The sequence below is a fragment of the Pteronotus mesoamericanus genome, unplaced genomic scaffold (genome assembly GCF_021234165.1).
Source record: "Pteronotus mesoamericanus isolate MK-2021 breed Mesoamerican mustached bat unplaced genomic scaffold, CSHL_Meso_final scaffold_827, whole genome shotgun sequence".
In the NCBI taxonomy this organism is placed as follows: Eukaryota; Metazoa; Chordata; class Mammalia; order Chiroptera; family Mormoopidae; genus Pteronotus; species Pteronotus mesoamericanus.
Genome location: NW_026555327.1, coordinates 563,588 through 588,671, shown reverse-complemented (window position 1 = coordinate 588,671; position 25,084 = coordinate 563,588). Strand labels below are relative to the sequence as shown.

The following is a 25,084-nucleotide window of genomic DNA, read 5'->3' as shown; positions in this document are numbered from 1 at the left end:
GCCAGACAGAACTAGCGCAAGGCTGCGGGCGGCGGGATACGCGAATGCGAAAGAGCAGGGCACGCGCTCGGGAAGCGGTCTCTGCCCACAACCAAGATGGCCACGGGAGGACGCGGGAGTCTCGCACTTCCGGCCTCCGAGATCTTTCTTCCTCTCCGGGCTCTCTCTGGTAGCACGGGTCACGTGGCGGGGGCGGGGGCGGGGGTGGAGGCCCGCTCTCTACGGCTGGGAGGAAACCTGCTAGCAAGGACGAGAGGGGAGGGGGCTTAACCTCCGACGGGGGGGCGGTGACATGTCTCTCGAAGACCCGTTTTTTGTAGTCCGAGGGTGAGTGACTGATGGGGGAGGGCAGAGGGTGCCCGGGCCCCTGCCAGCCAGTGCCCGGATGCGGGCCGCAGCGTGCCAACCGGTCCGGGGGTGCGCGGGTCGGGATCGCCCGGTGGCCGAGTGAAAGAGGTACGCAGGGGGATGTGGAGGTCCCCTGAACCGCACCCCCCTCATTTGGGGGCGCAGCAAAGGGCGGGAGACCCGCCTGCTCCCAGCCGCGCCCGCTGTGCCCCTGCCTGCAGCGAGGTGCAGAAGGCGGTAAACACAGCCCGCGGGCTGTACCAGCGCTGGTGCGAGCTCCTGCAAGAGGGCGCAGCGGTCGGACGCGAGGAGCTGGACTGGACGACCAATGAGCTGCGGAATGGCCTGCGTAGCATCGAGTGGGACCTCGAGGACCTGGAGGAGACCATCGATATCCTGAGTGGGGGTTGGAGGGTGCCCTGGAAGAGCCCATTTGCAGTGGCAGGGGGAGCTGGGAGACTGGATACCAGGGAGGCGTTGAGGCCTTTGAGGAGGAAGAGGAGGTTGTATTTGGCTCAGCCCTTGACTCTCGACTCGCGGCTTACGCATAGTGGAAGCCAACCCAGGCAAATTCAAGCTCCCAGCTGGGGACCTGCAGGAGAGAAAGGTGTTCGTGGAGCGGATGAGGGAGGCAGTCCAGGTGAGATAAGGTTATGATGGGGTGAGGATGGGGAGGTGGGAGTGTCTTTACTCTCTGATGCTGCCCTCACCCTCAGGAAATGAAGGACCATATGGTCAGTCCAGCAGCGGTAGCCTTCATGGAGAGAAATAATAGAGAGGTAAGGCATCCTGGCCCAGCGTTCTCACCAGATCTTTTGTGGTGTCCCTCTCCTCCCTGTGTGTGTTTGCCTGTTTCCCTGGGAAGTGTACATCTGTCCCTTATGTGCAACATCCATCCTTTCTGTGTGCAGTTCTCTTGGCTCTCCACCTGCCTGCTTTCTAGGTGTGTCCACCTGAGCCCTCACGGAATGTATACTCCTTTCTCCTGGAAGTCTGTACCGGTTTCTCAGGGTGGGTGGGTGGTGTCTGTATACTTATCCATTTCTTTGTTCTGTGTGTTATCGTTTCCATAATATATGCCTACCTTTTTGCTCTGTGTATGCACTTGACCTGAGTATGTGAACTTGGCTTCTGAGTATATCCTGCCTTCCTTGGGCATATACACCCTTTTCCTCTTTGGGTATGCTTGCCTTGTGTGTGCCAGCTCATGCCTTTCGTGTGCCTGTCTGTACACTTTCCCCTTTGTGTTGCATGTCCATTCTTTGCATGTTGTGAAACCACCAACCTCTCCCCATCCCATTCATAAACCTACATGGGGTCTGGGATGGTAGGGGACCTGAGGCCCACACCGACCTGGAGTCCTCTAGCAGTGCCCACATGCATTTCTGGTGTGCTGCCTTGGGGATTAAAGTACAAATTCTTACAGACATCTGTTTATGTCATAATATGTGTTCTCCATGGATTAATTCCAACATAAGGAAACAGGAATTACAGTTCTCCCCATTTTACAGATAGGAAACCGATGCACAGGGAGGTCAAGTGACATGGCCTTGGGGTCAGTCACCTTGCTAGTAAGTGGGTCTTGGGAAGCCAGGCCATCCCATTTCAGAGACTGCCTTACTGAGTAACCACTGTCTAAGTTTGCATGTATCTGGCTCTATGGTGAGTGGGCATCCATCCCTGAACCTGTGATCTGTGCTCCTCCAGATGCTAACAGGCAAGCCAGCCACCCAGAAGTCATCCAGTGACCTGCTAGATGCCAGCATGGTCTCAGCCACCTCCCGCTACCTTGAGGAGCAGCAGGCTACGCAGCAGGTTTGTGTGGGTAGTTGGAGCCATGGGCTGGAAGCCCGTGGACAACTTAGGGCTTCCTGATGACAGCTTTTCCGATCTGCAGCTGATCATGGACCAACAGGACCAACAGCTGGAAATGGTGTCTGGGAGCATCCAGGTTCTGAAACACATGTCCAGCCGCGTTGGAGAGGAGCTGGATGAACAGGGCGTGTGAGGCCAGGACCCCCAGGGTGGGCGGTGAACCTGAGGCTGCCTGCACTGGGGAAACCCTTCAAGGGCTAAAACCATCCTGGTCTTGGCAGCATGCTGGATGCCTTTGCTCATGAAATGGACCACACCCAGTCACGGATGGATGGGGTCCTCAGGAAGATAGCCAAAGTATCCCACATGACAAGTGGTGAGTCCCTTGGGGGAGGCAGTTTGGGAGGCTGGGGGGGCACAGGGTGGTGCTGCCACCCTCATGACTCCTGCCCCTTTCACCCCCAGACCGCCGACAGTGGTATGCAATTGTGGTGCTGTTGGGAGTGCTTCTCCTGGTTCTCATCCTGCTCTTCTCTCTCTGACCCTGGCTATCTCCAGGGGGCTGATCTCACAAGCTGGGGGAGCTGGTACGGCCCTGCCCCCTAGGAGAAGGGGGTCACACTGGGGGAGCTGTCCCAAGCCTCTTACCTAAAGCCAGTGGGACCCTCGGTGCCCTGGGTCAGAGCCTCTGCCATGGGTCCTCTTTCAAGTGCGCTTAAGGATTGGTGGAGGTAGGAGGACCACAGAACTCCTTGCTCCATTTCTATTTTCAGTGCCCCAAAGCCATTCATTTGCCCCCGTGCCTTCTACATGTGCCACCTTGGAAATAAAATTCCAGCCTTTTTTATACATATTATATGGTATGTTGACTCGAACTTGTGGCTGCCTCCTGAATGGGAACTCTTTAATTCTAAGCCAGTTTGTATGCATTATAGCCCGGGTGGGGTGTGTGTGTGTATGTGTGTACATGTGTGTTCATGTTATAGATTTCAGTGGTCAGTATTGGGGGCAGAAAAGACTGTTCTGGTTTATTTCTTGGTTTTCATGATGGATAATTTGATTACATTTGAAAATTTCAAACCGTGAATCTTTCTTGAGCTTTTGGAACTCAATGGGAACATATTTTGCCCGTTTTGTACCCAAGGTAGGTAAATGCCTTAGCCATGGAGCTGAGTGGGCACTTCTGAGGGGCCTCTGGGTAACGCTGGGCTCCACTGCACACCCTGTTTCTTGTTCTCTGTGTTGAGTGCATCACTCTAACAAGGCAGCCTTTGTGAATCTAAGGGCTTTGCTATAGAACCTTCCTGAGTACGAAATGATTTCTGTAAGCCGGGGAAACTTGTGAGAACTGTGACCCTTAGATTGTCATTAGGTGTTTCCATGCCCCACCTTAGGTAATCAGGCATGGGGACCACGCGTCTCACTCATTTGCATACACGTTAGACCGTGTTGTGTTACAAGGATGTTACTCCATCAGGCCAATTTGTCAAAATCTTTAAAAATGTACAGAATCCTTTTTTTATACCATGGTTTGGGTCCTCTTGATCCATTCTATACTTAGTTCTAAGTCTTCCTGGGGCTAAAAGTTGTGCTCTGGGAGTCCAGTGGGACAGAGCCACTTCTGGATTTCTGCTGGCATTGCTATTGGCCCTCAAAACCCCTTTCTGGCAGCTGAAGCTGGACTTCAGGACTTCAAAGGGGCTGGTCTTACCGAAACATTGAAGTCACCCTGTGAGGTGTAAAACAGCTGACCTTTGAACACCACAGGTTTGAACTGTGGTCCATTTATATGCCAATTTTAAAAATAAATATTGTAAATGTATACTCATTTAATCTTTCCTGTAACCTATTGTAAAAGTAGTGTATGATACCTATACAAAATATATGCTCATTCACTATATCATCAGTAAGTCTCCTGGTCAACAGACTATTTTGGGGGAGTCAAGTTGTACAGTTTTTGACTGCACAGGTAACCCATGTCGTTCAAGGGTCAACTTCAACTGTTATTATTCAAAAGTCATTTTTATGGACACCTGGAGCTCCCCTTGTTATCACTGGGCCAGAGGCCCTGGTCTGAGCAGAGATGTAGCCTCCCTGTTCACTCCCACGAAAGGTCTTTTGTTGACTTGATGGGATCCCTCAGATACTAAATAACCTTCCCAGCTGCTTCAAGCAGCTGTGACTCAGTGGGACCCTAAGGCACCTCCCTCTCTCTAGCTCCATAGAACCTTCGTCCTTTCATATCCTCAGGACCCTATAGCTAGACTTGCCATCTCAACTCTTTGAAACCGAGTGTTGGCTGGGGATAGCGCGAGGGATGTGTTCAGGATGTGTTCTGGGATGAGGGCTTGTCAGACCACAGGGCAGCCAGCGAGTCATGTGGCCCATGTGGCAGAGTTGCTGCCCTTCCAGCTTTGGAGTTCCCACAGGATGCCCATGCGGGATTTAGGGGTCACGTGTGCAGGAGCAGCCTGGGGACGGTGTTGGGGATCTATATATTGGGTAGCCTGAAAAAGAAATGTAATCTGTTGGCAGCCTGGGTCTGTCTGTCCCAATTTGAAAACACAGCCCCTCCCTTCACATCAAGGTTCTGACATGACATTTGGTGTGGGAACTCTCCACTGCATCCTGAGCCATGGCCTTGCTGCATTTGTCAATAGGAAGCCCTGGACACACGGCAGGAGTGGGGTGGCGGGGAACAGGGCATCACTCTGCAGAATGGGAGACCCTGGTGTGCAGTGAGCATCCCCCTTCCCAGTGAGCAGCATGCAGCAGGGCTGTTACAAAGGCGTTTAGTTTATTCTCCTCATCAGTGTCACTGATGTTCTCATGTTCACATTTCCCAGTGCGCTCCTCTCCTTACAGTAGTTAATGTGCAATCTCACTTACAGGCCGGGGTGGGGGGGGGGGGGGACTCGGCCCAGAGCAGGGCGGGTGTTGGCACTCCACGTGGACTCGGCAGGTGGCCTGTCCTCCGGGAACGAGGGGGCAGCCAGGGGAGGGGGGCCTCCAGTCTTTTTTGCGTTGGTCAGTGATTCTCCATCCCTGCTCCTTCCTGGCTGCCCCGGGAGGGGGCAGGGGTGGGGGCATGCAGCTCAGAGCAGGGCAGGGCAGGGGGAAGGAGGAAAAGCAGCAGGCCGCCCTGGAGGGCAGGGTGGATGGGCACAGGGGTGGCTCTTGGGGTAAGGCACGACCCTGTCTTTGGCTCTCCTGGTGAGGAAGTTCCTCCCCTGCACCCCTGCCCAGCCCCTCCCCCCACACCCCCGGACCAACACACAATCCCTGGAGCCAGAGGAACCTCCTGGGGTCCCTGAAACAAGGGGGCTCTGCCACCCAACCCAGTGATGCAGGGGTGTGGAGGAAGGACAGGGGCAAGCCCTGCCTGAGGACAAGGCAGGGAGGGGCTGGGCAAGGGCCTACCCAGAAAAAAGGGTGGGGAGAGAACACCAGTCCCAGGAGCTGGCCCCCAGCTAAGGCCTGGATGGGGGAGAAACTGGGGACTCCTGCTTCCTTTTGGGGGCTGGCTGAAGCCCCAGCCCTCCCTTCTGTGGCCCCGGGGGCCTACCAAGTGACCAGGATATTGTGCTTTGGGATGACGCTGGGGTAGGGTGTCAAGGCCAGAATGAAGGGCAGGGAGGTGCGACTAAGGTGCTTGTGCTTTAGCTTGGGGTGTCGACTCCCTCCCATACATGTCCCCCCCACACACACAGTCGGACCAGAAAGAAGGGTGCCAGCCAGACTGGACACCCCTCCACCAGAACAATCAGATGCTGGAAGGACCCCTTTCCCATAGGCTGGTGGGGACTGCTGGGTGAGGGGAGGCCTCGAAGTCAGATTCCAGGGGTCGACTGGGGTGGCCCCCACCCACCTCTGGCAACCCCCTGCCTCGGGAAGCAACAGGCTGTCAGACTTGGGGAAGAGACGAGAGGTGAGGCGGTGAGGAAAAGGACTGGAGACAAAAATTGTCAAATGACACCCAGCACGGGCGGATGGGGAGTAAAAATAAACAAGAACCCTCTGGTTCACATATACAACTCAAAAAAAATCAAAACATTCGCACTGGGTGAGGCTAGAAAGAGGAATGGTTAGAAAGAAAATTCAGCAAAATGCTCACAATGAGTGGGTCCTGCCCCGTCCCCAGAACTGCGCTCCGCCAACAGGCCAAGACCGGGGTACCCTTCAAAGGCAGCCCTGTGGGGGAGCTGGCCAGACCCAATGGAGCCCCAGCGGTGGCTGGGCCTGGGGTCCCACCTCAGAAACGTGCACCCACGCTCCACATGCACGCAACACATTCAGCCTGCCCTCACCCCCCGCCCCATCCTGCCTTCCACGGCCCCCAGGGACCAAAGGGGACATCAGACACAGTCCCGTTGGTTTGAAAAATAAAAGGAATCTTATACTTCAGTATTTCATTAGCTAAAAAAATGTTTTAAAAAGTATGTACAGGGGATGGGGGCTGGGAGCCCTGCCGTGGGATGGGGTGGGGAAGGGAGGGAAGGGCAGCAGCCCGCCAGCCTGCTCCCCTGGTTCCGACCCTGGTCCCACTGCCTCTCGTATCTTCATTTGTTTAAAAGCAAAACCTCTACACACACACACACACACGCACACGCACCTGTGAGCCCCGGGAACCTCTCGTCCTTTTGTCAGAGACTCTGCACTCCTCGCTCAGGACTTGCCCCCTCAGGCCCCAGGGGACTGATGGGGGCAAGAGAGGCTGAGCACAGGGTGGGGGGGGGAAGGGCACTGAGCCCACCGCCGCCTGTCACCTTAGATCAGTCCTGGGATTTCTCTGAGCCTGTTTTCCTCAGCTGTCACAAGGGCAGTCCCCACAGCCTCGCCTAACCCAGCCCCAGGTGCAGGGACAGACGAGGGAGATAGGAAGGCGCTTTCGGAAACGTGGAAGCACTGGGAGGTGGTGGCAGAAGGGGTCCTGAGCACCCCCAGGCCCCTCTGCAAGTCCCAAGGGGCTGCAGTGATGGGTGGAGCAGGACTGCCCCCAGACCGGCCCCTCCCCTGCCTGGCCTGGTTGAGTGGAACGGGAAACAACTGCTAGGGGTTAGGAGAGGGGGAGCGAGTGCTCCCCAACTGTGCACGAGTGTGTGCGAGAGAGAGAGAGAGAGAAGGCCACGCAGAGCTCGCACCACTGCCATCCTCTCCCAGCCCACGCGGACTGGGGGCGGGGAGGGACGGGGGGCCGAGGGGCCGAGAGCATGCAGCACACCCCGTGGGTCCTGGGGAGGGACAAACAGTAGCTCGTGACCAAGATGGCAGGTGGGGGTGACAGGAGGGGGAGTGTGGCGGCCTTGTGGAGGGCCTGGCGAGGGTTACTGGAGGGCCTCGGCCGAGGGGCCCGCCTCGCCATCGTGGCTGGCCGTTTCGAAGCTGTGCTCCACGCCCATCATGTCCGGCTCCAGCTTGCCCGTGTCACCGATGAAGGTGGTGTAGGTGTCACCCTCAGGTGGCTTCCCCTTGGGAATCCAGCTCTTCCGCACAACGCGGCGGGCATTGGTGCACATGTCAGCCGCGATGGCGTTCATCTCGCTCTCCTTGAAGTTTGGGGCAAAGTTCTGGCAGTAGTCTGTGCGGGGAGAGGGGACGGCTCAGGCCTGGTATGGCCTGGCTTCCCAATCCCACCAACAGCCACCTGGCCATGCCTTCCCTGACTCCCTCAACCCCGCCCGCCACAGCACACCCTGGAAACCCTGTGGGAGGTGGGAGAACGGAGGGGTCTCACTGACAGCAGGCTGAGCCACATTAGCTGGCTCCACACCTGAATGCATTCTGCCATGTGTCTGGGATATGTGGGCTTGACGGGGTGGCCCAGTGCTCTTGAAAAATGGGAATCATTTGCCAGAATTTAGGAGTTAGGAGATTCCACGTGCAAACTTAAAGAGTTCCTGCTTGACAACTGCCTGGAGCCTGGCTGCTGCGTAACTTCCATGACCACCTTGAGTTTGAAGAACCCCCTGCCCCCCTCTCATGTGATAGAAGCTTCCCTTCAATTCCCTGCCCCACTCCCCACACCAGGAAGAAATCTCTTACCAGCCATAGCCTTCTTCCCTACGTGCCTAGATTGAACCTCAGAATCCTAAACACCAAACTCACATACCAGGGCCAACGCCAGAGAAAAGGACCATCTGCTCACCCCAGGCCTGCCCCATCCCTCCTCCAGAAGGCTGGACACTCACACTTGACAGCGTGGAGGACGCGACTGTCCAGCGGTTTGCGTCTGGGGTCATTGGTGGAAGAGCGGATGCCGGTGCCACAGCTGTTGGCCAGTGTGTTCCTGCGGAGATCATGGGGGAGGGGAGTCAGGCCCCTTGTGTTGGTGGGGGCCATGGGGCAGCTCCCCTACTCCCCGGGCTCTGGCAAGGGCCTCACCGGTCAAAGAAGGAGGCCAGGAGGCGCCGCAGCAGGACCTTGTGCCGCGTGCCTGCGCTGACGTGGCAGTTCATGAGCTGTGCCCTTGTGATGTACACGTTGGTGCCTGGAGGGAGAAGATGGAGGGTGGCTAGGCCCACTCCTCAGAGCCCCCAAGACCCTCCCTGACAACCTGCCCCTGGGCGGCCTCCTCAGCACTCGGGAAGGGACAGAGATGCTGGGGCCACTGTCTACGGGGCACCTACACCATGCTGGGCCCACCTAGTACACATGTAGCTTTTGACAGCACAGCCAGCTAGGAGTTAGAAAGAACTGGCAGCCGACTTGCACTCAGGCACCCTGACTCCAAGGGCCAAAATTTTGTTTCCAATCCTCACCTGAGGACATGCTTACTGATTCAGAGAGGCGGGGAGGGAGGGGGGAAGAGGGAGAGAAACACAGATGTGAAAGAAACATTGATTGGTTCCCTCTTGTACCCTTACTTGGGATTGAACCCACAACCCAGGCATGTGCCCTGACCAGGAACTGAACCCGTGACCTTTTGGTTTATGGTACTATGCTCCTACTGAGCAACACAGGCTAGGACCAAGGGCCAAATCCTTAACTGTAACATAGTTAACCCTCACACCCCCAAGACACCACTCATCTACTCCCTGTAGCCATGATGCCCCCGCAATGCTTATACCTGCCTCCGGAACAAAAACCTAGAGGCCAGTCTTTGATGTGTACTGGCTGCCTCAGGACAAAGCCAGGGGCTGTGCTATAGGCCGTGAGCCCCGGGGGCACAGTGGCCCAGGGTGGAGGGAGAGGAGGATTTGAGGAGCAAGTGAAGCCAACCTACCCGTCACCAGCTCTAGCTTCTCAGAGGGGTCGCCCTCATCGTACAGCTTGGGGTGGCAGCGGTTACCGATCTGGTTAATGAGCTCAGCCGGGAGAGACGCCAAATCTTGCCGCACCCGGATGCGATTCCGGGACTCAGGGGTTACCTGCTCAGGGAGGGCCTCTACCTTCTCAGCTGCGGGGGAAGAGAGTGGTATGTGTTGGGGATGGGGGTGGCAAGGGGCGGGGGTGGCGATGGAGGAGGGGTGCGAAGGGAGCCTCACCGCTCTGGCCAACATTCATCATGCTATACATGGTGTACATGTTGCAAATCTGCCGGTACTGCTCATCTGTGCCCTCCTCGCCCGCGTCTTCCTCCTCGTCCTCTTCATTGTGGTAGGAGCCAGGGCTGTCACTGGTATAGGCGCTTGAGGTGCCTGGGCTGGTCCGCTCAGACACACTGGGCCCACTCACCACACCCCCTGTTGCTGCTGCTGCCGCCGCCGCCGCCAGGGCCTGCTGGGGCGGCCGGTTGGTGGCCAGGTCCAATGTGGAGAACCTGGCCATCTTGCGGCTGCCATTGCCACCACTGCTGCCGCCAACCCCGGCCTCCTTCTGGCTGCTGTCCCACAGCCGCTTGGCCACGGGCGTGCACTGCACGGAGTCCGACTCCTGCTGCTCTGTCTTGACGCGTGACACAAGGGGCAACGGGGTACTGCAGGCCGTCCAGCTTGATGTCTGAGCCACGGGGCTCTGGGGCTCAGAAGATGGAGCCTCCTCGGCATGTAGGCCCTGGGAGTCACAGCTGGGGGAGCTCACCTTGAGGAAGAACTCGGTGCCCTTTTCCATGATCTCCTGGATCTGCAGGAAGCCAGCTGTGTACATGAGCAGGAACTGGTCCCCCATGTTCATGCTCAGACGGCCCGTGTAGCAGAAGCTGAGGATCTGCTGGAAGGACTGGGGCTGCACGGCTGCCGGCAGCTCGACCACCGCGCTCCGGCTGCTGTTGAACAGGTCCCGGAAGTAGGAGCTGCTGGCAGCCAGTACAGCCCGGTGGGCCTTGAAGGCATGGCCCTTGACCACCACAGACACATCACAGTACAGGCCCTGCAGCCGCTGCTCATTCAGGCACTCCAATATGCTGTTGCCAAAGTTCGGGATCTCCATCTGCAGGGTCTGGGCCATGGTGGCAGCTGTGCAGGGGACAGGGGAAGAAAACCACAGGGATGGGGTCAGGTGGCATGCTCAGCCCTGCTCTCAGCCACACCGTGGATTTGCTGGGGCACTGAGAATCTCCCACTCCTTCCATTCCTTTAGGACAGATTGTCAAATCAGCCCCACCAGCTACAGGCCAGGGTAGCTGCATGCTGTCCCTTGAAGACAGGGAGGAAAGGCAAATTTACACGTAAGTGCTTAAATATGAGATGAGTTCACACAGTGAATGCCCTGTGCACATACAGCATTACCAGTGTTGCATGCATAGCGTAACTCTGAAGGACACTGGCATGGCACCTCCCAGAGCATCCACAGTGCTGAGCACATGACCCTCAACCACCGTTTGTTGAGTGACTAAATGACCACTTAAGGAATCCTGAAGTTGCATGACAACACCACTAGTCACCAGGGAAATGCAAGTACAAACCACAGAAAGACACTGTTTCATACCCACTGGGATGGCTAGAAGAAAAAAAAGACAGATAAGAAGTGCTGGCAAGGATGAGAAACTGGAACCCTCCTACACTGCTGCTGGGAATGCAAAATGGTGCGGCTCCTGTGGAAAACCATCTGGCGGGTCCTCATGTGGATTAAGCATGCAGTTGCCATATGGATCAGCAATTCCATTCCTCACAATTGTACCCAAGAGAAATGAAAACATATATGCACAGAAAAATCTGTATGTGAATATTCACTACAGCACAATCCACAACTGCCAACAGGTAGATACAACCCAAATGTCCATCAAGCAGTGAGTGGATCACAAAACAACATTGTCTCTCCATACAGTGGAATATTATTCAGCCATAAAAAGGAATGAACCAGTACACACCACAACGTATGGGAACCTTGACATTATTACTAAATGCAAGAAGCCAGACGAAAGGAGCACATATGATCGTATTTATATGAAATGCCCACAACAGGCAAATCCATACAGACTGAGAGCAGATTAGTGATTTCTAGAGGCTGGGGGAATGGGAAATTTGGGGAAGGAGCGAGCAAAGGGAGGCAGGGTGCCATACTGTGATATGTATAAGATATTTGGTCATTCAATGACCAAAACATCTATCTCATATCTTGGGTCTTTATGCATAATTCCTGGGTCACATATGTAGGTATGCTTGGAATTTCCTAAGTGCTGAGAGTGAAAACAATCTTTTGTTGTTTAAGGAGGACACTTTTGGAAACACCTAAGGATGGGAGCTGGTTGCTAAAGAACCCAACCATGTGATCAGAGGAGTGGAACTGGAACTTTCAGCACCCCCCCTCCCCGCCCTGCAAGGGGTAGAAGGGCTATAGATGGAATCAATCGCTAACAGCAAGCGCTTTCATCAGTCAGTCTATGTAAAGAAGCCTCCACAACAACTCAAGAGGATGGCTTTTGGAGAGCTTCCAGGAGAAACATGGAGATGTGGGGGAGTGGCTTGCCAGGAGAGGGCTTGGAAGCTTGGGGCCGCTTCCCACTCACCTGGCCTGGCCCTGTGCAGCTCTTCCACCTGGTTGTTACTGAGTTGTGTCTTTTTATAATAAACCAGTGATCTAGCTAAGTGACATGTTTCTCTGAGTTCTTTGAACAGCTCTAGCATATTAATGGAACCCAAAGAGAAGTGTATAGGAACCTCTGACTTAGTCAGTTAGATGCACAGGTGACACCCTGGACCTGTGACGGGCATTCTGAGTTGAAGGAGGTCATTGGAACCTCCAATCTGTGGCCAGTCAGTACAAGTTCAGGTAGCCTGGGCTTGCGACGGGTGTCCACAGTGTGATGGAGGGGCGGTCTGGCAGGACTGAGTCTGAAACCTCAGGACTCTGATGCAGTCCCCAGGTAGTGCCAGAAATGAGTTGAATTCTTCGACACTTTTTTGATACCTGAGAATTGTTTGCTGGTGTAGGGGAGCCCAACCCTTCTATCCCAAGTGGAATGGAGTCCAGGAACCAAATTTACAGGGTTTCTCTGACTATGCTAAAAACCACTGGCTTGTATACTTTAGTTGGGTGAAGTGCATGGTATGTGCATGTCAATAAAGCTGAAATCATAAAGTTTCTTCTGGGCAGAACTGGGGATGACACCTGACAGGTACATTCTGCAGGTCTTCTGAATTTTGAACCTGATGAATGTGTTGCCTTTTTGCAAAAATAAGTATCTTAAAATGTGTAAAATCACACCACACATTTAATTTATGCAAAGTAGCCCTCAAGTATTGAGGATGTGAGGTAAAGAAATGCAAATTTGAAGTTGCTGCTCAGAGGCCAACCCCTATCCTGACCTGCAGGGAGGCCCCTATTGTGGGGAACAGGGACCTCTTAAATGCATGCGCTCTGCATCACAGCCTATTCTATCAGTGCATACTCCACCCCAGGAGAACTGGGTGGGTCGGGTGGGAAAGGCTTGTCCCATACTGTGGGGGCAATCATAAAAGGCCTCTGAAGGATGGTGTGGCTTTACAAGTGCCCCCAGGGGTAAAAGAATGTCCCCTGAAATTCAATAGGGTGGAAAAGGTAGCATTCCTGAATAAACAGAGTAGGGGTGAGAAGACAGGCCTGAACCGAGAGTTAGGCTGCTGAGAAGGATGAGGAGAAATGAAAGAAAAAGAGTTCATGCAAAGGCCCTGGGGCAGGAACCAACTAGAGAACCCAGCTAGCATTTATTCCCTCATCCCCAGTTAGCTTTCATTAGCGAGTCCATGATGACCTGCCTCCATGGACTGAGCACTGGGACACAGTGGAGACCTGGGTGCTCCCTGGTAACACTGGGTTCATTCTGAAAGGGCTGCCTGGAGAACAGAAGAAGCCACAGGTCTATGGGCTTAGAGGAGCACTTTGGGGCCAGCATGAGTACTGGCTCCAGAACTGACTCATTCCTGGATCATAAGCTCCAAATCTCTACTTCTTCACTTGGAAATAGCTGATAAGACCAACCTGGTTCTATAAACTCACTCTGGACTCACTGAGCTGCTCCATCTGGCAGAGCCAAAGGGAGATGCAGGTCCTGCCCTCCGAGCATGCAGCCTCCTAAAGGAGGAGCTGACAGGCAACCTGCATGAGCTCCCTGAATCCTCTTAGTAAACCTCCAGGGCAGAGTTTCTACTCCCAGTTCTAAGCTGGGAACACTGAGGCCATGTGGAAGTTAAGGACTGCCCCAAAGTCATCTGTGAGTAAGCAGTAGGGGAAAAAATTCAAACCAGGTTCTGCCTGGGCACTGAAAACTGTCATTTCCCTCAGCTGTGTCCTCCTGGTTGTCATCATCAAAATCATGTAAGGCGATCAGAGGACGGAGGTGGAGACAAGAAATGCCATCAGGAGGAAACACGTACCTCCCAGGAGCTCATACTCAGTGCTGGAGGGGCCAGTAGCTGGCCCTGCGTGTGAGGAGGAAGGGAAAACTGAGGCAAAGGACAGAGCCCAGAGAGACCCATTCAGGGGCCTGGCAGCTTTAACCTACCTCCTCAGGCTGCCAGATGGAAACTGCTCTGGATACTGGGGCCGAAGTGACCAGGGCCAAGGTGGCCCCTAACCTCCGGAGGGTGTTCAGAGAAGGTTCACACCCCAAGACGGGGGACCAAGGCAGAACAGGCATACCATGGAGGCAAAGGCCCCAGACCTGGGTTCTGGTGTCACCATGCCACTTCTCTAGCTGTGTGACCTCTAGCCAGCTCCTCGCCTCTCCGTGCCTCAGGGGGTTCATCTGCAAAATGGCGATGCATGCATCCAACCTACCCCGGTGGCCTGCACGGTGCCGGGCAGACAGCCCTGACGGTTCTCACAGAGCTCTCTGTCTAGAGACACAGGGAGAAATTTAATTACAGTCGGGCTGAATGTCATCTAGCAACCAACCTTGGAGGCAAGGCAAAGGGGTGGCGGGATGACATACAAAGAGCCACCAACAGTCTTGGGCAGGAAGGAGGCCGGTGTGGCTGGAGGGCAGCACAGGGGGACAGGGCTGCTGGGGTGTGGGACAGGTAGGGCCTTGGCCTGGTGAGGACAAATACTTTTGAGAGTGATTAATGGGAAGCTCGGAGCAAGAGACTTGCTCCCAGCAGCAGTGTGGGGACCAGAACACAGGACAATATACTGAGGGGGCAGCAGCAGGGAGGGAAGAGAGAGGAAGGAACATTCCCTGGTACAGGGAGACGCTGTAAGACAAGCTGTTTCTTCGTGGGGTGGGGGACACAGGGGCTCTCTTGTTTTACACTGCAACAGTCACTGCCCCTGGACAGGAGGCCACCCGTGCTCTCACCCGGCGCCCTGGAACTGGGCGGACAGCGTTCTAAGAGCTCTATGAACAGTTTCTCCTCTAAGGAGACCGTCCATCCATGAGGGCAGGCAATTTGGCCAGATCTATTCATGACAAGCAACTCAGAACAGAGGCAGAGGTTCAATAAATATCTGCAAATGTGTTAAATAGCCCCGGCTGGTGTGGCTCCGGGGACTGAGTGCCAGCCTGCACACCAAAGGGTTGCCAGTTTGATTCCTAGTCAGGGCACATGCCCGGGTTGCGGGCTGCGTCCCCAGTCCAGTTGGGGGAGTGTGAGAGGCAACCAATCAATATCTCTCACACATTGATGTTCCTCTCCCTGCATTTCCCCCTCCCTAAAAATAAATAAATCTTTTAAAAAATAAATTAAAAAAAAAAGTGTTAATAGCAGAGAGGGAGGTGGACACACACCACCAAGGCAGGAACAGATGAGTCCAGTTTGGGACAGGGCAGTGGGCAGGGATCATGCCCAGGGGAAGAAAAGGCCAAGGGCGTGGGGAGGCGGAGGCTTCTGGGGCCACAGCAGGCAATCCGAGGGACCCCCCCCCCCAACTGCAGTCGGTGTGCCAGGCACCACTGCCAGCAGTCTCCCAGGGCTACCCTCTGAGGTAAGAGCTAGGACCAGCCCCTTCCTGGGTGAAGACCACAGCCCAGCACTGCCCAGACCCCTCCCTGGGAACTGGAGCCGTCCAGCCACAGAAGCACTGACAGAGATGCAGGGAGGGAGCTTCCAACATTTGAGCCTCAGAGTGTAGCACCCAGGGCAATTGGGGGAGGGGGCACGGGATGACAATTAGTACAAATGGCTCAACTTATCAGTACATAGGGCTCACAGTGGGATGGCAGGTCTATAAGCTGCAGAGACCCGGTGTGGCCTTGCTGCGCCCTGCAAAGAACAGGCTGTGTGTGTGTGTGGTGGGGGGGGTCCCTTAAAGGGCTCGGGGGCCACAGGGAACCCTAGAGACCTACCCGGGGCTCCCTTCCCAATCCAGTCTGGAGCGCTCAGAAGGAACTATCACCTGCGTGTGTCCCTGCGCACAGCCCTTCACCCACGCTAGCCCTATGAGGGAAGGTCCACAGAGCCCTCATGGGCTCCCAGAAGAAATGTGTCTAAAGCAGCTGGCGCGGGACCCAGGTCACCTGCTTGCCGGAAAGTGGTGGGATGGAGCCAGGGGCCATGGTCTCCAAACCACCCAAGAATTTTGTCCCCCCCAAGCTGAGTTCTTATCCCCACCTATCCCAGGCCTTGGGCCCACTGGCCAGGTCTGTGGCCAAGCTGTGCAACCTGCCTGGAGTGCCCTTCTCCTCCCACTGCCTCCACTTCCTCCTCCACCTCAGCTACACCCCCTGCTCTGAGCAGTCCCGGGGAGGACACCCCTCTTCTGGACTTGCCACCCCTAAGCTCCTATGCTCACCTCAGAGAATATGAAATCCCACTAGGCTATAAACTCCCCAAGCACAGAAAACTGTATTTGAATCCTCCCTCCTCACAACGTGGCATGTGTTAAAATAGCAGAGAAGGGGGTGGACACACAGCAGCACCAAGGACATTTCTCTCCCCAAAAGCACACACGGAGGAAAGGCCACGTGAGCGTACCAGGACCCAACCAGAACCTGCCTGCGCTGGCATCTTGGACTCCCAGGCCCCAGAACAGTGAGAAAGTGTTGTTTAAGCCTCCCCGCCTGCGGTGTTTTGTTAGGGCGGCCTGAGCTGACTGAGACAGGCGCAAAACACCATCTACTCACCCACAGCTCCGCCAGGCAGTCCCCCCCGGCCTGGGCCTCCCCGTGGGGGCCAGGTTTGCATACAGCTTAACTGCCTATTCAATGTGCCTACGACACCCAAGCTCCCATCCTCCCGAGCTTGCTCTGGCCGTAGCTCTCACCAGAAAGTTCTCCACTCAGGCCAAAACACTAAACTCCCCTGAAGGGGAGCGGCAGCCCCCAGCCCTACACAGAGCCAACAGGGCCCTCCCGCGCCTGCCAGTCCCGGTCTGCACCTGAGCAGGTAGATCTCCCAGTGAGATGTGACGCCAGAGCACACGGTTTCCATGACCCAACAGTCACTCAACAAATATTTGCCAAGCGTCTGCCTGGGCCAGGAAGTGTCCTGGAGCCTGAGGAGGCAAGGGACATGGTCATTCAGAATCACACAATGTGCTGCATGCAGGGGACTCTCATCTTGCCCAGAAGAGCTGAGATCTGGGGGCCAGGGAGTGGCCATCTAATGAGGCAGCATTGGGCTGGGGTTTTACCCTCAGGGCACAGGGAAGGCACATGGAGCTTTAAGGGAGAAGTAGGCGTGGTCCTTCCAGAAACTGAGGGCAAAGGCTGGCACTGGGCTCAGTCCCCTGCTGTGGATGGAACTGGTTGGTGTCCCCTCTCCCTAACCTCCAATGTGCCTGTATTTGGAAACAGGGTCTGTAGAAAATTTAGGTTAAATAAGATAAAAGAAATTGGACCCTAATCCAATAGGACCTGTATTCATACAAGAGAAAGAGGTATTTCTCTCTCCCAGCACGCATGGAGGAAAAGCCACGTGAGCACACCAGAACCCGACTGCACTGGCATCTTGGACCCCCAGGCCCCAAAACTATGAGAAAATAGCTTTCTGTTGTTTAAGCCTCCCCGCCTGCGGTGTTTTGTTAGGGTGGCCTGAGCTGACTGAGAGGCACAAAACGCCATCTACTCACCCACCGCTCCGCCATGCAGCCCCTGGCCTGGACCTCCCCGTGGGGGCCAGATTGGCACATGCCTCATGCCAACTCAATGTGCCTACAACTACGCTCCTAACCTCCCAAGCCTGCTCTGGCTGTAGCTCTCACCAGAAACTTCCCCACTCAGGCCAAGACCGTTAGATTCACCCTGAACTCCTTCAAAACCAGTTTTCACCATCTGGGCCTCACGTAACCCCAGTAGGGCCCCTACAATGCTTACTGGGGCCCTGCCTGCTCTTGAGCCTTCTAGAAGGCTGTCCCCAAATGGCCACAGCTCTTCATACCCCCGATCACTAATCTTGAATTTCCAAAGACAGAGCCCCTCCCAACCATGATTCCTTTGGTAGCTTCTCCCATGTGGCTTTTCCTCCTTGGCACTTCCCACCACCTAGCAAACGAGATGTGTCCTTGGCTTTGGGTCAGCTCTGCTGGGGCAGGGCGCTGGCCTGTTTCACACTGCTGTGTCCCGGCCCAAAGGATTACTTCCAACCTCACTCCCTTCCTTGTCCTGCGTTAATGAGCCTAAAGCAGGAGTAGGACTCAAATGGGGTCTCTGAGGCTGGGCAGGGGTGCCTGGTGCAGCTCAGTTGGAGCTGCTGGGGCCAGCGTAGAGGGTGCTGTGCAGACATGCACCCTCTTCTGAGGGCTGCACCAGGTGGGTGGCCAGCAGTGAGGGTCCCATTTGGGGCTCAATGTAACTGAATGTGAACAAGTGCTCACTCGGCTGGCAAATGAGACTACGGGATGGGTAAGGCTGGGGTACGGCGGGCTTGAAACGGAACAACATGCATAGCCAGCAATTCCTGAAGTGGAAACTGACTGCCAGCTCTTTGGGAAGGGAGCCCCGAATCCCCCAGCCAGCACAGGCTGGGGGTACTGATGTGTGCCTTATCAGGGGACTGTCAAAGGCCCGGATATTCTGGCTGACTTTCCAGGGAAGCTGTGATCGCCCATTGACATGTAAACAAGTTAAGGGAAACCAACTCCGAGGGCAAAAAAGACCTAAGGCCTCTGGAAAGCCCCCACAATCCTTTATGCAGCTCAGCAAGAGGTGGCCAGATCCTGCCACAGGCAGCGGGGGAACCCAGAGCCATTGGGACCCTCTGTAGGGGCTGAATGAGACAGCTCAAGCAAACCTTTGCTAGTGAAGCCCAAAATGCTCTGGTTGTACAGATCCTATTGTTGGCAACTGTATTTTTTAAAGTATGGGCACATTTAATTCACTTTCCCCTGAAAAGCAGCCAGTAAATCCATAGTGGGGGATGGGATTCACACTAGTAGCCAGCATTCACATGGTCCCTACTTTGCACCAGTGCCCAGTGAGGGCTCAGAGGGGGTGCTTCAATTTTGGGGAGGAAACAAGTCTTTACACCACATAAAGATGAGATCGAGGGCCAGAATCACACTCAGGCCACCCGACTCCTGTCCAAGAATTAGACTTCCTGACTGCGGCTGGCCAGGCGGCCCCTGCTGAGCGCGTCCTTAGCACGGTGTTGTCGTTCTCCACAGCAGGCAGCTGCTGTGACTAGACCAGATTTCAGAGATGGGAGAACTGGGGCTCGGATAAGCCAGAGTGGGGGAAGGGAAGCCAGGGCAGGCCAAGGCCAGAGCCGGGCTCTTTATCCTTGCTGGGCATGTCCTCTGCAGAAACTGGATCTACTGCCCACCTGGAGGCCCCCATCCAGGGTCTAGGGTGCCCTCAGAGGATCAGGCAGGGTGCTGTTCTTTCTGCCCCCCCCCCCCCCGCCATGGGAGGCCACCTGCCTTCACCCAGCCTCCCCCTGCTCTTCTCCACTCTTCCTTCCTTCACTGCCACCTCCGGGGACGAGCAGTCTAGCCTGCTGCCTCTCCAACCTCCCACTCTCTCCTAGCAGCCCTTCCACCTGCAGCAGCTCTGGGAGAACCCAGCAGCAGCTCAGCCCCCTTTCCACTCTGACCACAAGCCCTCCTTTCTGAGATACATCCTGCTCCTTCTGTGTAGTCACACACAAAGGGCACATGGGCAGCAGCCGTGCAAAAACCCTGAAGTGTCAATGCTACGGGTAACACGAAGGAGTCTGGAGGGGCTGAAGGTGGGTGGTTACTGGGATGGGGCTTGCTGAAATGCACCTGGACATCACACACAGCTTGGCAGGGCCTAAGAACTGGAATCTTATTATTTTAAGGCTCAAATGTCCCTTACAAAGCTTCCTGCTTAGGATTACACTTCCGTTCCTCCTTGCTCCCAGGAACATTTATCTCTCATAGTGCTTGTCCCACCATCAGTCTTCCCAGCTACAAAAGGGGCCAGCAGCAGCAGCGGCAGCCTGACAAGGCTGCTTCAGAGATTAAACCACCAAGTAACCCACCATGCAGTCGGTGGCCAGTCATGTCAGCTGTTAATATTAGTTGTGTCCTCTTCTGTCCATCTCCCTAGCCCTCGCTGAACTGCAAACTGCGTGACAGCAACGGAGGCGTCGTACACCCCTCACCATCTCCCAAACCTTATGTGACTCCTAACAGGCAGTACTTACAGGGGGCGCCCCCACCCCCTCCCCGGCCTTCATGGCACCACCTGGTCATACCCAGACACTAACTTCTTGTGTAACCCTCACTGGTGGCTGCCACCCCACTGCTACCCTTGGGGACAATCGTTCTCTGTGGTGGGGGCTGCCCCGCACATTATGTGATGTTGAGCAGCAGCCTCTGCACCCTCTAGAGGCCAGTAGCACTGCCAGACCCGCAGTGACATTCCCAAGCATCCCCTGAGGGGGCAGAACTGCCCCTGGTGGAGAAACACTGAGGAAACAGGTATACCTGCTTGTCCTCACTTATCAGATGAGCAAACAGGTGCCGATGTCAAGACCTTTGCTCAAGGGTCGCAGGGCCAAGCAGTGCGGTGTAGGGTGGTGTGAGCGGGGAATTTGACTCTCTCCACTACAGTGTGTTACCTCATCCTAGTCCAGCCAGCGTTTACATCATGAAACAGAGTCATGGTCCTCACACGCCCTGCTAGTCTCTAAGGATGCTGAGACCTTCACTAAGGAGGCAGCAGGGGAGAGATGGCACAGAACTACAACCAGACACTGGATGCAAGGCAGCCATCTGCCCAGTCCCATCTCATGGCCTCTGGTTCAAAGGGCTCTCCAGGGGGAGATGGAGGGATGGCATTCTCAGGCACAGGGACCCAGGATCCGAGGCAGAGAGGTGGGCCCGCGTGCTCATGGGAGGCATGGGCGCAAATGAGTTCAAAATGTGCAAAAGTCCTCAGAGAGGCCAGGCACTCAGGAAAGTGACCCGGGGTAACGAGGGTGAGGGCGGACCTGACAGGAGCGGCGGCCAGTATGATCACCACCTCTGTGTCTTCAAGCCCGGGCGGTTCACCACTGCCCCAAACGCAGTCACCCCGCCCCGAGATGGCAGGCCACCTCCTCCATCAGGAGCTTTGGCACCATGGCACTGATGAACTCCCCGTCAGACCGCAGCAGACCAACCTCCAGTCCTCCCCGTTGACCCCAACAACAGATCCTGCAAGGTCAGCCAAAGCTCTCACCTCTTCACAGTCCTGCTTGAGAACCTACTGGGGCTCCCCAATGCCTGGTCGGGGTGCCAGACTGTAACAGGCCCGGGATGCAGGCCGAGGGGTCTGGGCTTGCATCTGAGGTGTCGGGGAGACTCTGAGGCTGGGCGCTTCCTTTCTGTAAACAGCACTAAGGATTTGTCTGCACATCAGGGTCACTCCTTGCTCGTTCCCTCATAAAGACAATTCAGACAATTTATTTAGAGCACTTGGCAGGAGCCTGGCACATGCTCAATAAAGGCTCTCAATGGGCTGTCCCGTCTGCCTAGAACATTTGCCCCTCCCTGCCCCAGCCCCCTCACAGGCTGATGATTTCTTATTATTCAAGGCTCAGATCTCCCAAAACCCTTCCCTGAGCGTCCTGTCCAAAGCTCTCCCTCTAGCACTCGCTATCCTTCTCTTGTCTCACTAAGTTTGGGAACGTAGGAACAGCAGAAGTGATCCTGATCACTTGTCTGTCTGTGGCTGGTCACCTTCACTAGAATAAAAGTGGCTGAGAGCAGCTCTAGGATCTGTTATTCAGGGCTGCTCCCCCAGCCCCGAGCACCCCGGCAGGGGGTCAGCACCTCAGGGAAATAAAACTGTCCCAAGGGTCCCTTTACTTGTTGTATTCCACCACCAACCCCCTGCTGATTATGGCCTGCTCTGGCACCTTAGGTCCTCACAGGAAAGCAGCTGGTTACTAAATGTGCATTCCACAGCTCCGGGCGCAGGTTCAGCCCACCCTCTTCTTCTTTGCCATCCATACACCGCAGCCAACTGTCACCAGTCTCTGCCCCGCTCCAGCTGTGTGAATGGAGGTAGCCACCTCTGTCCTCAGTACCCAGCCCAGAGCCCTGCGGGGGCCCAGGAGGCCCCAGCCTCAGCCCAACCAGGCAGGTCTCTTTACACAGGGCTGCTGGCCCAGTTCCCACCCCTCCCAGAACCAGAAAGCCAGCCAGAGAGGAGAGGCGGCCAGGGCCCAAGCAGAGGGCAGTTCTAGGAATTATGGAGAGATTGGCAGAAGGCAGGGAATGAGAGTGACTACCCAGCATCAAATCCCAATCTGGCTGATACCACTCTGCCCAGCATTCTGTGGCTCCCGCCTCGGGTACTAGGCTCCCAAGTCAACGTTCCTGGGACACAGTGGTAACAGCCTTGCAATTAGCTCAAAGAAAAGGTACAAAACCTGGGGTGGTCTGACCATGGACCAACGTGGGAAAAAGACAAACCAGGCGAGCAAAGGAAAACTCAGCTCCTGAGCCCAGCCCCATTCTCATGACTCCCCCGCAAGACCACAGTTGTCACCTTTGACCTCTTGGCTCCCAGAAGGGGAATGGGGGATGCGGTATCACCAGGAATCTGAAAGTGATGCTTTCACTTTTCCAACCCCTTGGGACACCAAGAAGTCTGTCCAAAAAGGCACTGGCCCATCTCTTGGGATGGCAAGAGACAAGAGTTCCTCCCAAGGAATCTGGAAGACTGGGGAGCTCCTCCAGTCATGACCCTCAAAGGCCAGCTCAGGGGGCTGTGGGTTTGGGCTGAGGGTCAGTTAATCCCAGTCTGCCAGTGTCTAGTCATGTGACCTGGGACAAGCCGCCCCAAGCCCCATCGTCTGTACCGGGAAGAAGGCCTAAACGGGCCTAGTGGTGGTGAGCAATCAATGACCCACCATCAAACTCAGCACAGGCCTCGCCCAGGACAGCATCCTAAAGCAGAGCCCCAGGGCCAGTAGCCCCAAGGGCCTGGGCCAGGGTGTAGGTGCCTGACTTGACCCCCTTTTTAGGAATCTGCCTGTTACCCCATCATAAGCCTCCAAAACACAATAAACAAAACTTTATATACTCACCTCCCAGTTCACCTCCAGGAAACTGGTGCCTGGGAAGCCATGGTATAAGATGGTGACTGTGAGGGCTCATTCCCTAGGTTTAAACCTCAGGCTCCAATCAAAGTAAGTGAGGAAAGATTCTAGGATCCTTAGACAGTCCGGTAAGGGCAGCTGGGCTGCCTCTCTACAGATATATGGGGTGGGGGTGTGCGAAGCCACCCCCATGGTAAACAAGATGCCGGAGCTAGGTGTTCCCAAGCTGCCCACACAAACACCCACCCAGCAGGCCAGAGCCTTTAACAGCCAGCAGAGGCTTGCCCAAAGGGTAGGTCGGAGACCCAGAGCCTTACGGGAATTAGGTATGAGAAAGAAAAAAAAACCCAGGTTTGTCCCAGACCTAACATCTGGCCAGGAAAGGGGGGGGGGCATCTTAGCACGTGACTTTTGATCAACGCTAGTTTCTCAGGACTTGCCTTCATATTCCCATTAGCCTTGCTCAAAAGCTCCACCTCCCCCCACTCCCAAAGCTCCCACAGTAGTCCCTCAACTTACCTGATCGCCCCAGTATCTGGCCTTTCCCCCTCAACATCTCTCCAACCCTAACCTCGGCTGACCCCTGCAAACATCTCTGGGACCTTCTATTCGCCCGCTCCCCCAACCCCCCATTCCGAACTAACTCCGCCCACACCCACCCTGCCCCACTTCCTGGGCTTCTCCTCAACCGCCCCCAAGCCTGTAACCTGACCCACCCACCTCCACCAGCAACTATACCTGCAAGGCCGGCCCCGCCCCGACCCCCTCCGGGCCATTTCCCTCCGGCCGCACCGCCCTCCCCCTCCTCCCCGCACTCTGCCGGCCCAAAGCCCGACTCCTCCTTCCCCTCCCCCTCCAGGCTCCCCGGGGGCCTCCTCACTTTATCCCTCGGGCCCTCGAACTTCCAAGGCCTCCCGGCACCTGCCCCGTCCCGGCTTCGCCCCGCCCCCACTCTGGGAATGAGGGGAGGAGGTCCGGGCCGGATCCCGCCGTTTCCCAAGCCCTGCGGCCCGGCCGGGGGCTGGACACTCAGGGCCGCTGGCGGGGGCCAGGCCTCCCTTCACTCTTCGGCTCAGCCACAGTGCAGGCTGTGGACCTGGTTCCTCCTTCCTCGGAGGGGGCCCCTCCAAGCTCTCCCCCTTCAGTCCTTAGCCGGACCTCGGATGCCCTCGGGCCGCCCCGGCGAGAGGAGGCCAGAACCGGGCCTGGGGCGGGCCGCCTCACCTGAGCCGTGGCCGCGTTCCGGGGGCTTCAGGCGTGCTCCGCAGCGGCGGCTGGGGCCGGGCCTGGGCCCGGGGCGCGCCCCCCTGCGCCGGGGCCTCGGCCTCCGCCTCCGCGGCCTCCGCGGCCTCCGCCTCAGCAGCAGCGGCAGCCGCGGCGGCCATTCATTGTGGGCCAGGCCGCCCCAGCCGAGCGCCGAGCCAGCGCAGGCCGCGCCGCCGCCGTCGCGGGGCTGGGGAAGAACGGCAGTGGCCCTGCCCACACACCACCCTCCGTCCCGCCCCCTAGGCGAGGCCAGTCAAGCACCGAACGTACCCCTTCTCGTCTCCGCCTCCTGCTTCAGCCCCTCGGAGTCTTGCAGTACCTCGTGTCTGTTGAGAGTTCGAATCCCGACCCAGCCGCCTTCTATTCCCGCGACCTCACGCGAGTCGCTCAGCCTTTTGGAACTTCAGTTTCCTGTAAAACACAAACAATATTGTCTGCTGTTATTGTGTCAGGCACTGTTTTAGGCTCTTTATGTGAATGATCTCGTTTAAACGTCACAACATTTTTACATAGGAATTATTTTATGCACACACTATAGAAAATAGGGGAAGCACGCAGAAATGAAGAAACCTGCTAAAGATTACACAGTAAGGAAGTGGTGGCAGGTGCCAGGATTCAAACACCGGGTCAAGAAGCTACACTAAGCCCTGGCTGCTGCGGCTCAGCGGATTGAGTTCCAGCCCCTTAACCAAAGGGTCACTGGTTCAATTCCCAGTCTGCGCACGTGCCTGGGTTGCGAGCCAGATTCCCAGTAGAGGGCGCGCAAGAGGCAACCACACATTGATGCTTCCCTCTCCCTCCTTTCTCCTCTCTCTAAAAGTAAGTAAAACCTAAAAAATAAAAAAAGAAGCCACAATAAAAGTTAA

General features: G+C 55.9%; 2 protein-coding genes across 4 annotated transcripts; one reads left to right on the top strand and one right to left on the bottom strand.

Annotated features, from left to right (window-relative positions):
- The first annotated feature begins 252 nt into the window (after nt 1-252).
- On the top strand, nt 253-3,258 carry STX10 (syntaxin 10). Of its 2 annotated transcripts, XM_054563586.1 has the most exons (8): nt 267-327; nt 570-739; nt 894-988; nt 1,065-1,127; nt 2,056-2,163; nt 2,246-2,352; nt 2,445-2,539; nt 2,629-3,258. In XM_054563586.1, exons 1-8 carry the CDS (start codon nt 293-295, stop codon nt 2,703-2,705), a joined length of 750 nt encoding a protein of 249 aa, XP_054419561.1. In that variant the 5' UTR covers nt 267-292; the 3' UTR covers nt 2,706-3,258. The 2 variants fall into 2 exon arrangements, with proteins under 2 accessions (XP_054419560.1, XP_054419561.1); XM_054563585.1 differs by having other exon boundaries at nt 253-739.
- A 1,711-nt stretch (nt 3,259-4,969) lies between these two features.
- Nucleotides 4,970-24,512, bottom strand: NACC1 (nucleus accumbens associated 1). Of its 2 annotated transcripts, none has more exons than XM_054563522.1 (6): nt 24,489-24,512; nt 9,648-10,556; nt 9,386-9,559; nt 8,545-8,650; nt 8,352-8,449; nt 4,970-7,741 (listed from the first exon to the last, which is right to left on the bottom strand). In XM_054563522.1, the coding sequence occupies exons 2-6, from the start codon at nt 10,546-10,548 to the stop codon at nt 7,488-7,490; spliced, it is 1,533 nt and encodes a 510-aa protein (XP_054419497.1). In that variant the 5' UTR covers nt 10,549-10,556; nt 24,489-24,512; the 3' UTR covers nt 4,970-7,487. The 2 variants fall into 2 exon arrangements, with proteins under 2 accessions (XP_054419497.1, XP_054419496.1); XM_054563521.1 differs by lacking the exon at nt 24,489-24,512 and adding an exon at nt 24,177-24,343.
- Nucleotides 24,513-25,084: the final 572 nt, after the last annotated feature.

Coding starts and splice junctions, on each gene's coding strand:
- STX10 (XM_054563585.1), top strand. CDS start 469: ATGTGGAGGTCCCCTGAACCGCACCCCCCTCATTTGGGGGCGCAGCAA. Junction 989..1,064: donor GGATGAGGGAGGCAGTCCAG/GTGAGATAAGGT, acceptor CCTCACCCTCAG/GAAATGAAGGACCATATGGT. Junction 1,128..2,055: donor TGGAGAGAAATAATAGAGAG/GTAAGGCATCCT, acceptor GTGCTCCTCCAG/ATGCTAACAGGCAAGCCAGC.
- NACC1 (XM_054563522.1), bottom strand. CDS start 10,548: ATGGCCCAGACCCTGCAGATGGAGATCCCGAACTTTGGCAACAGCATA. Junction 9,560..9,647: donor GATGAATGTTGGCCAGAGCG/GTGAGGCTCCCT, acceptor CTTCCCCCGCAG/CTGAGAAGGTAGAGGCCCTC. Junction 8,450..8,544: donor CTGGCCTCCTTCTTTGACCG/GTGAGGCCCTTG, acceptor TGATCTCCGCAG/GAACACACTGGCCAACAGCT.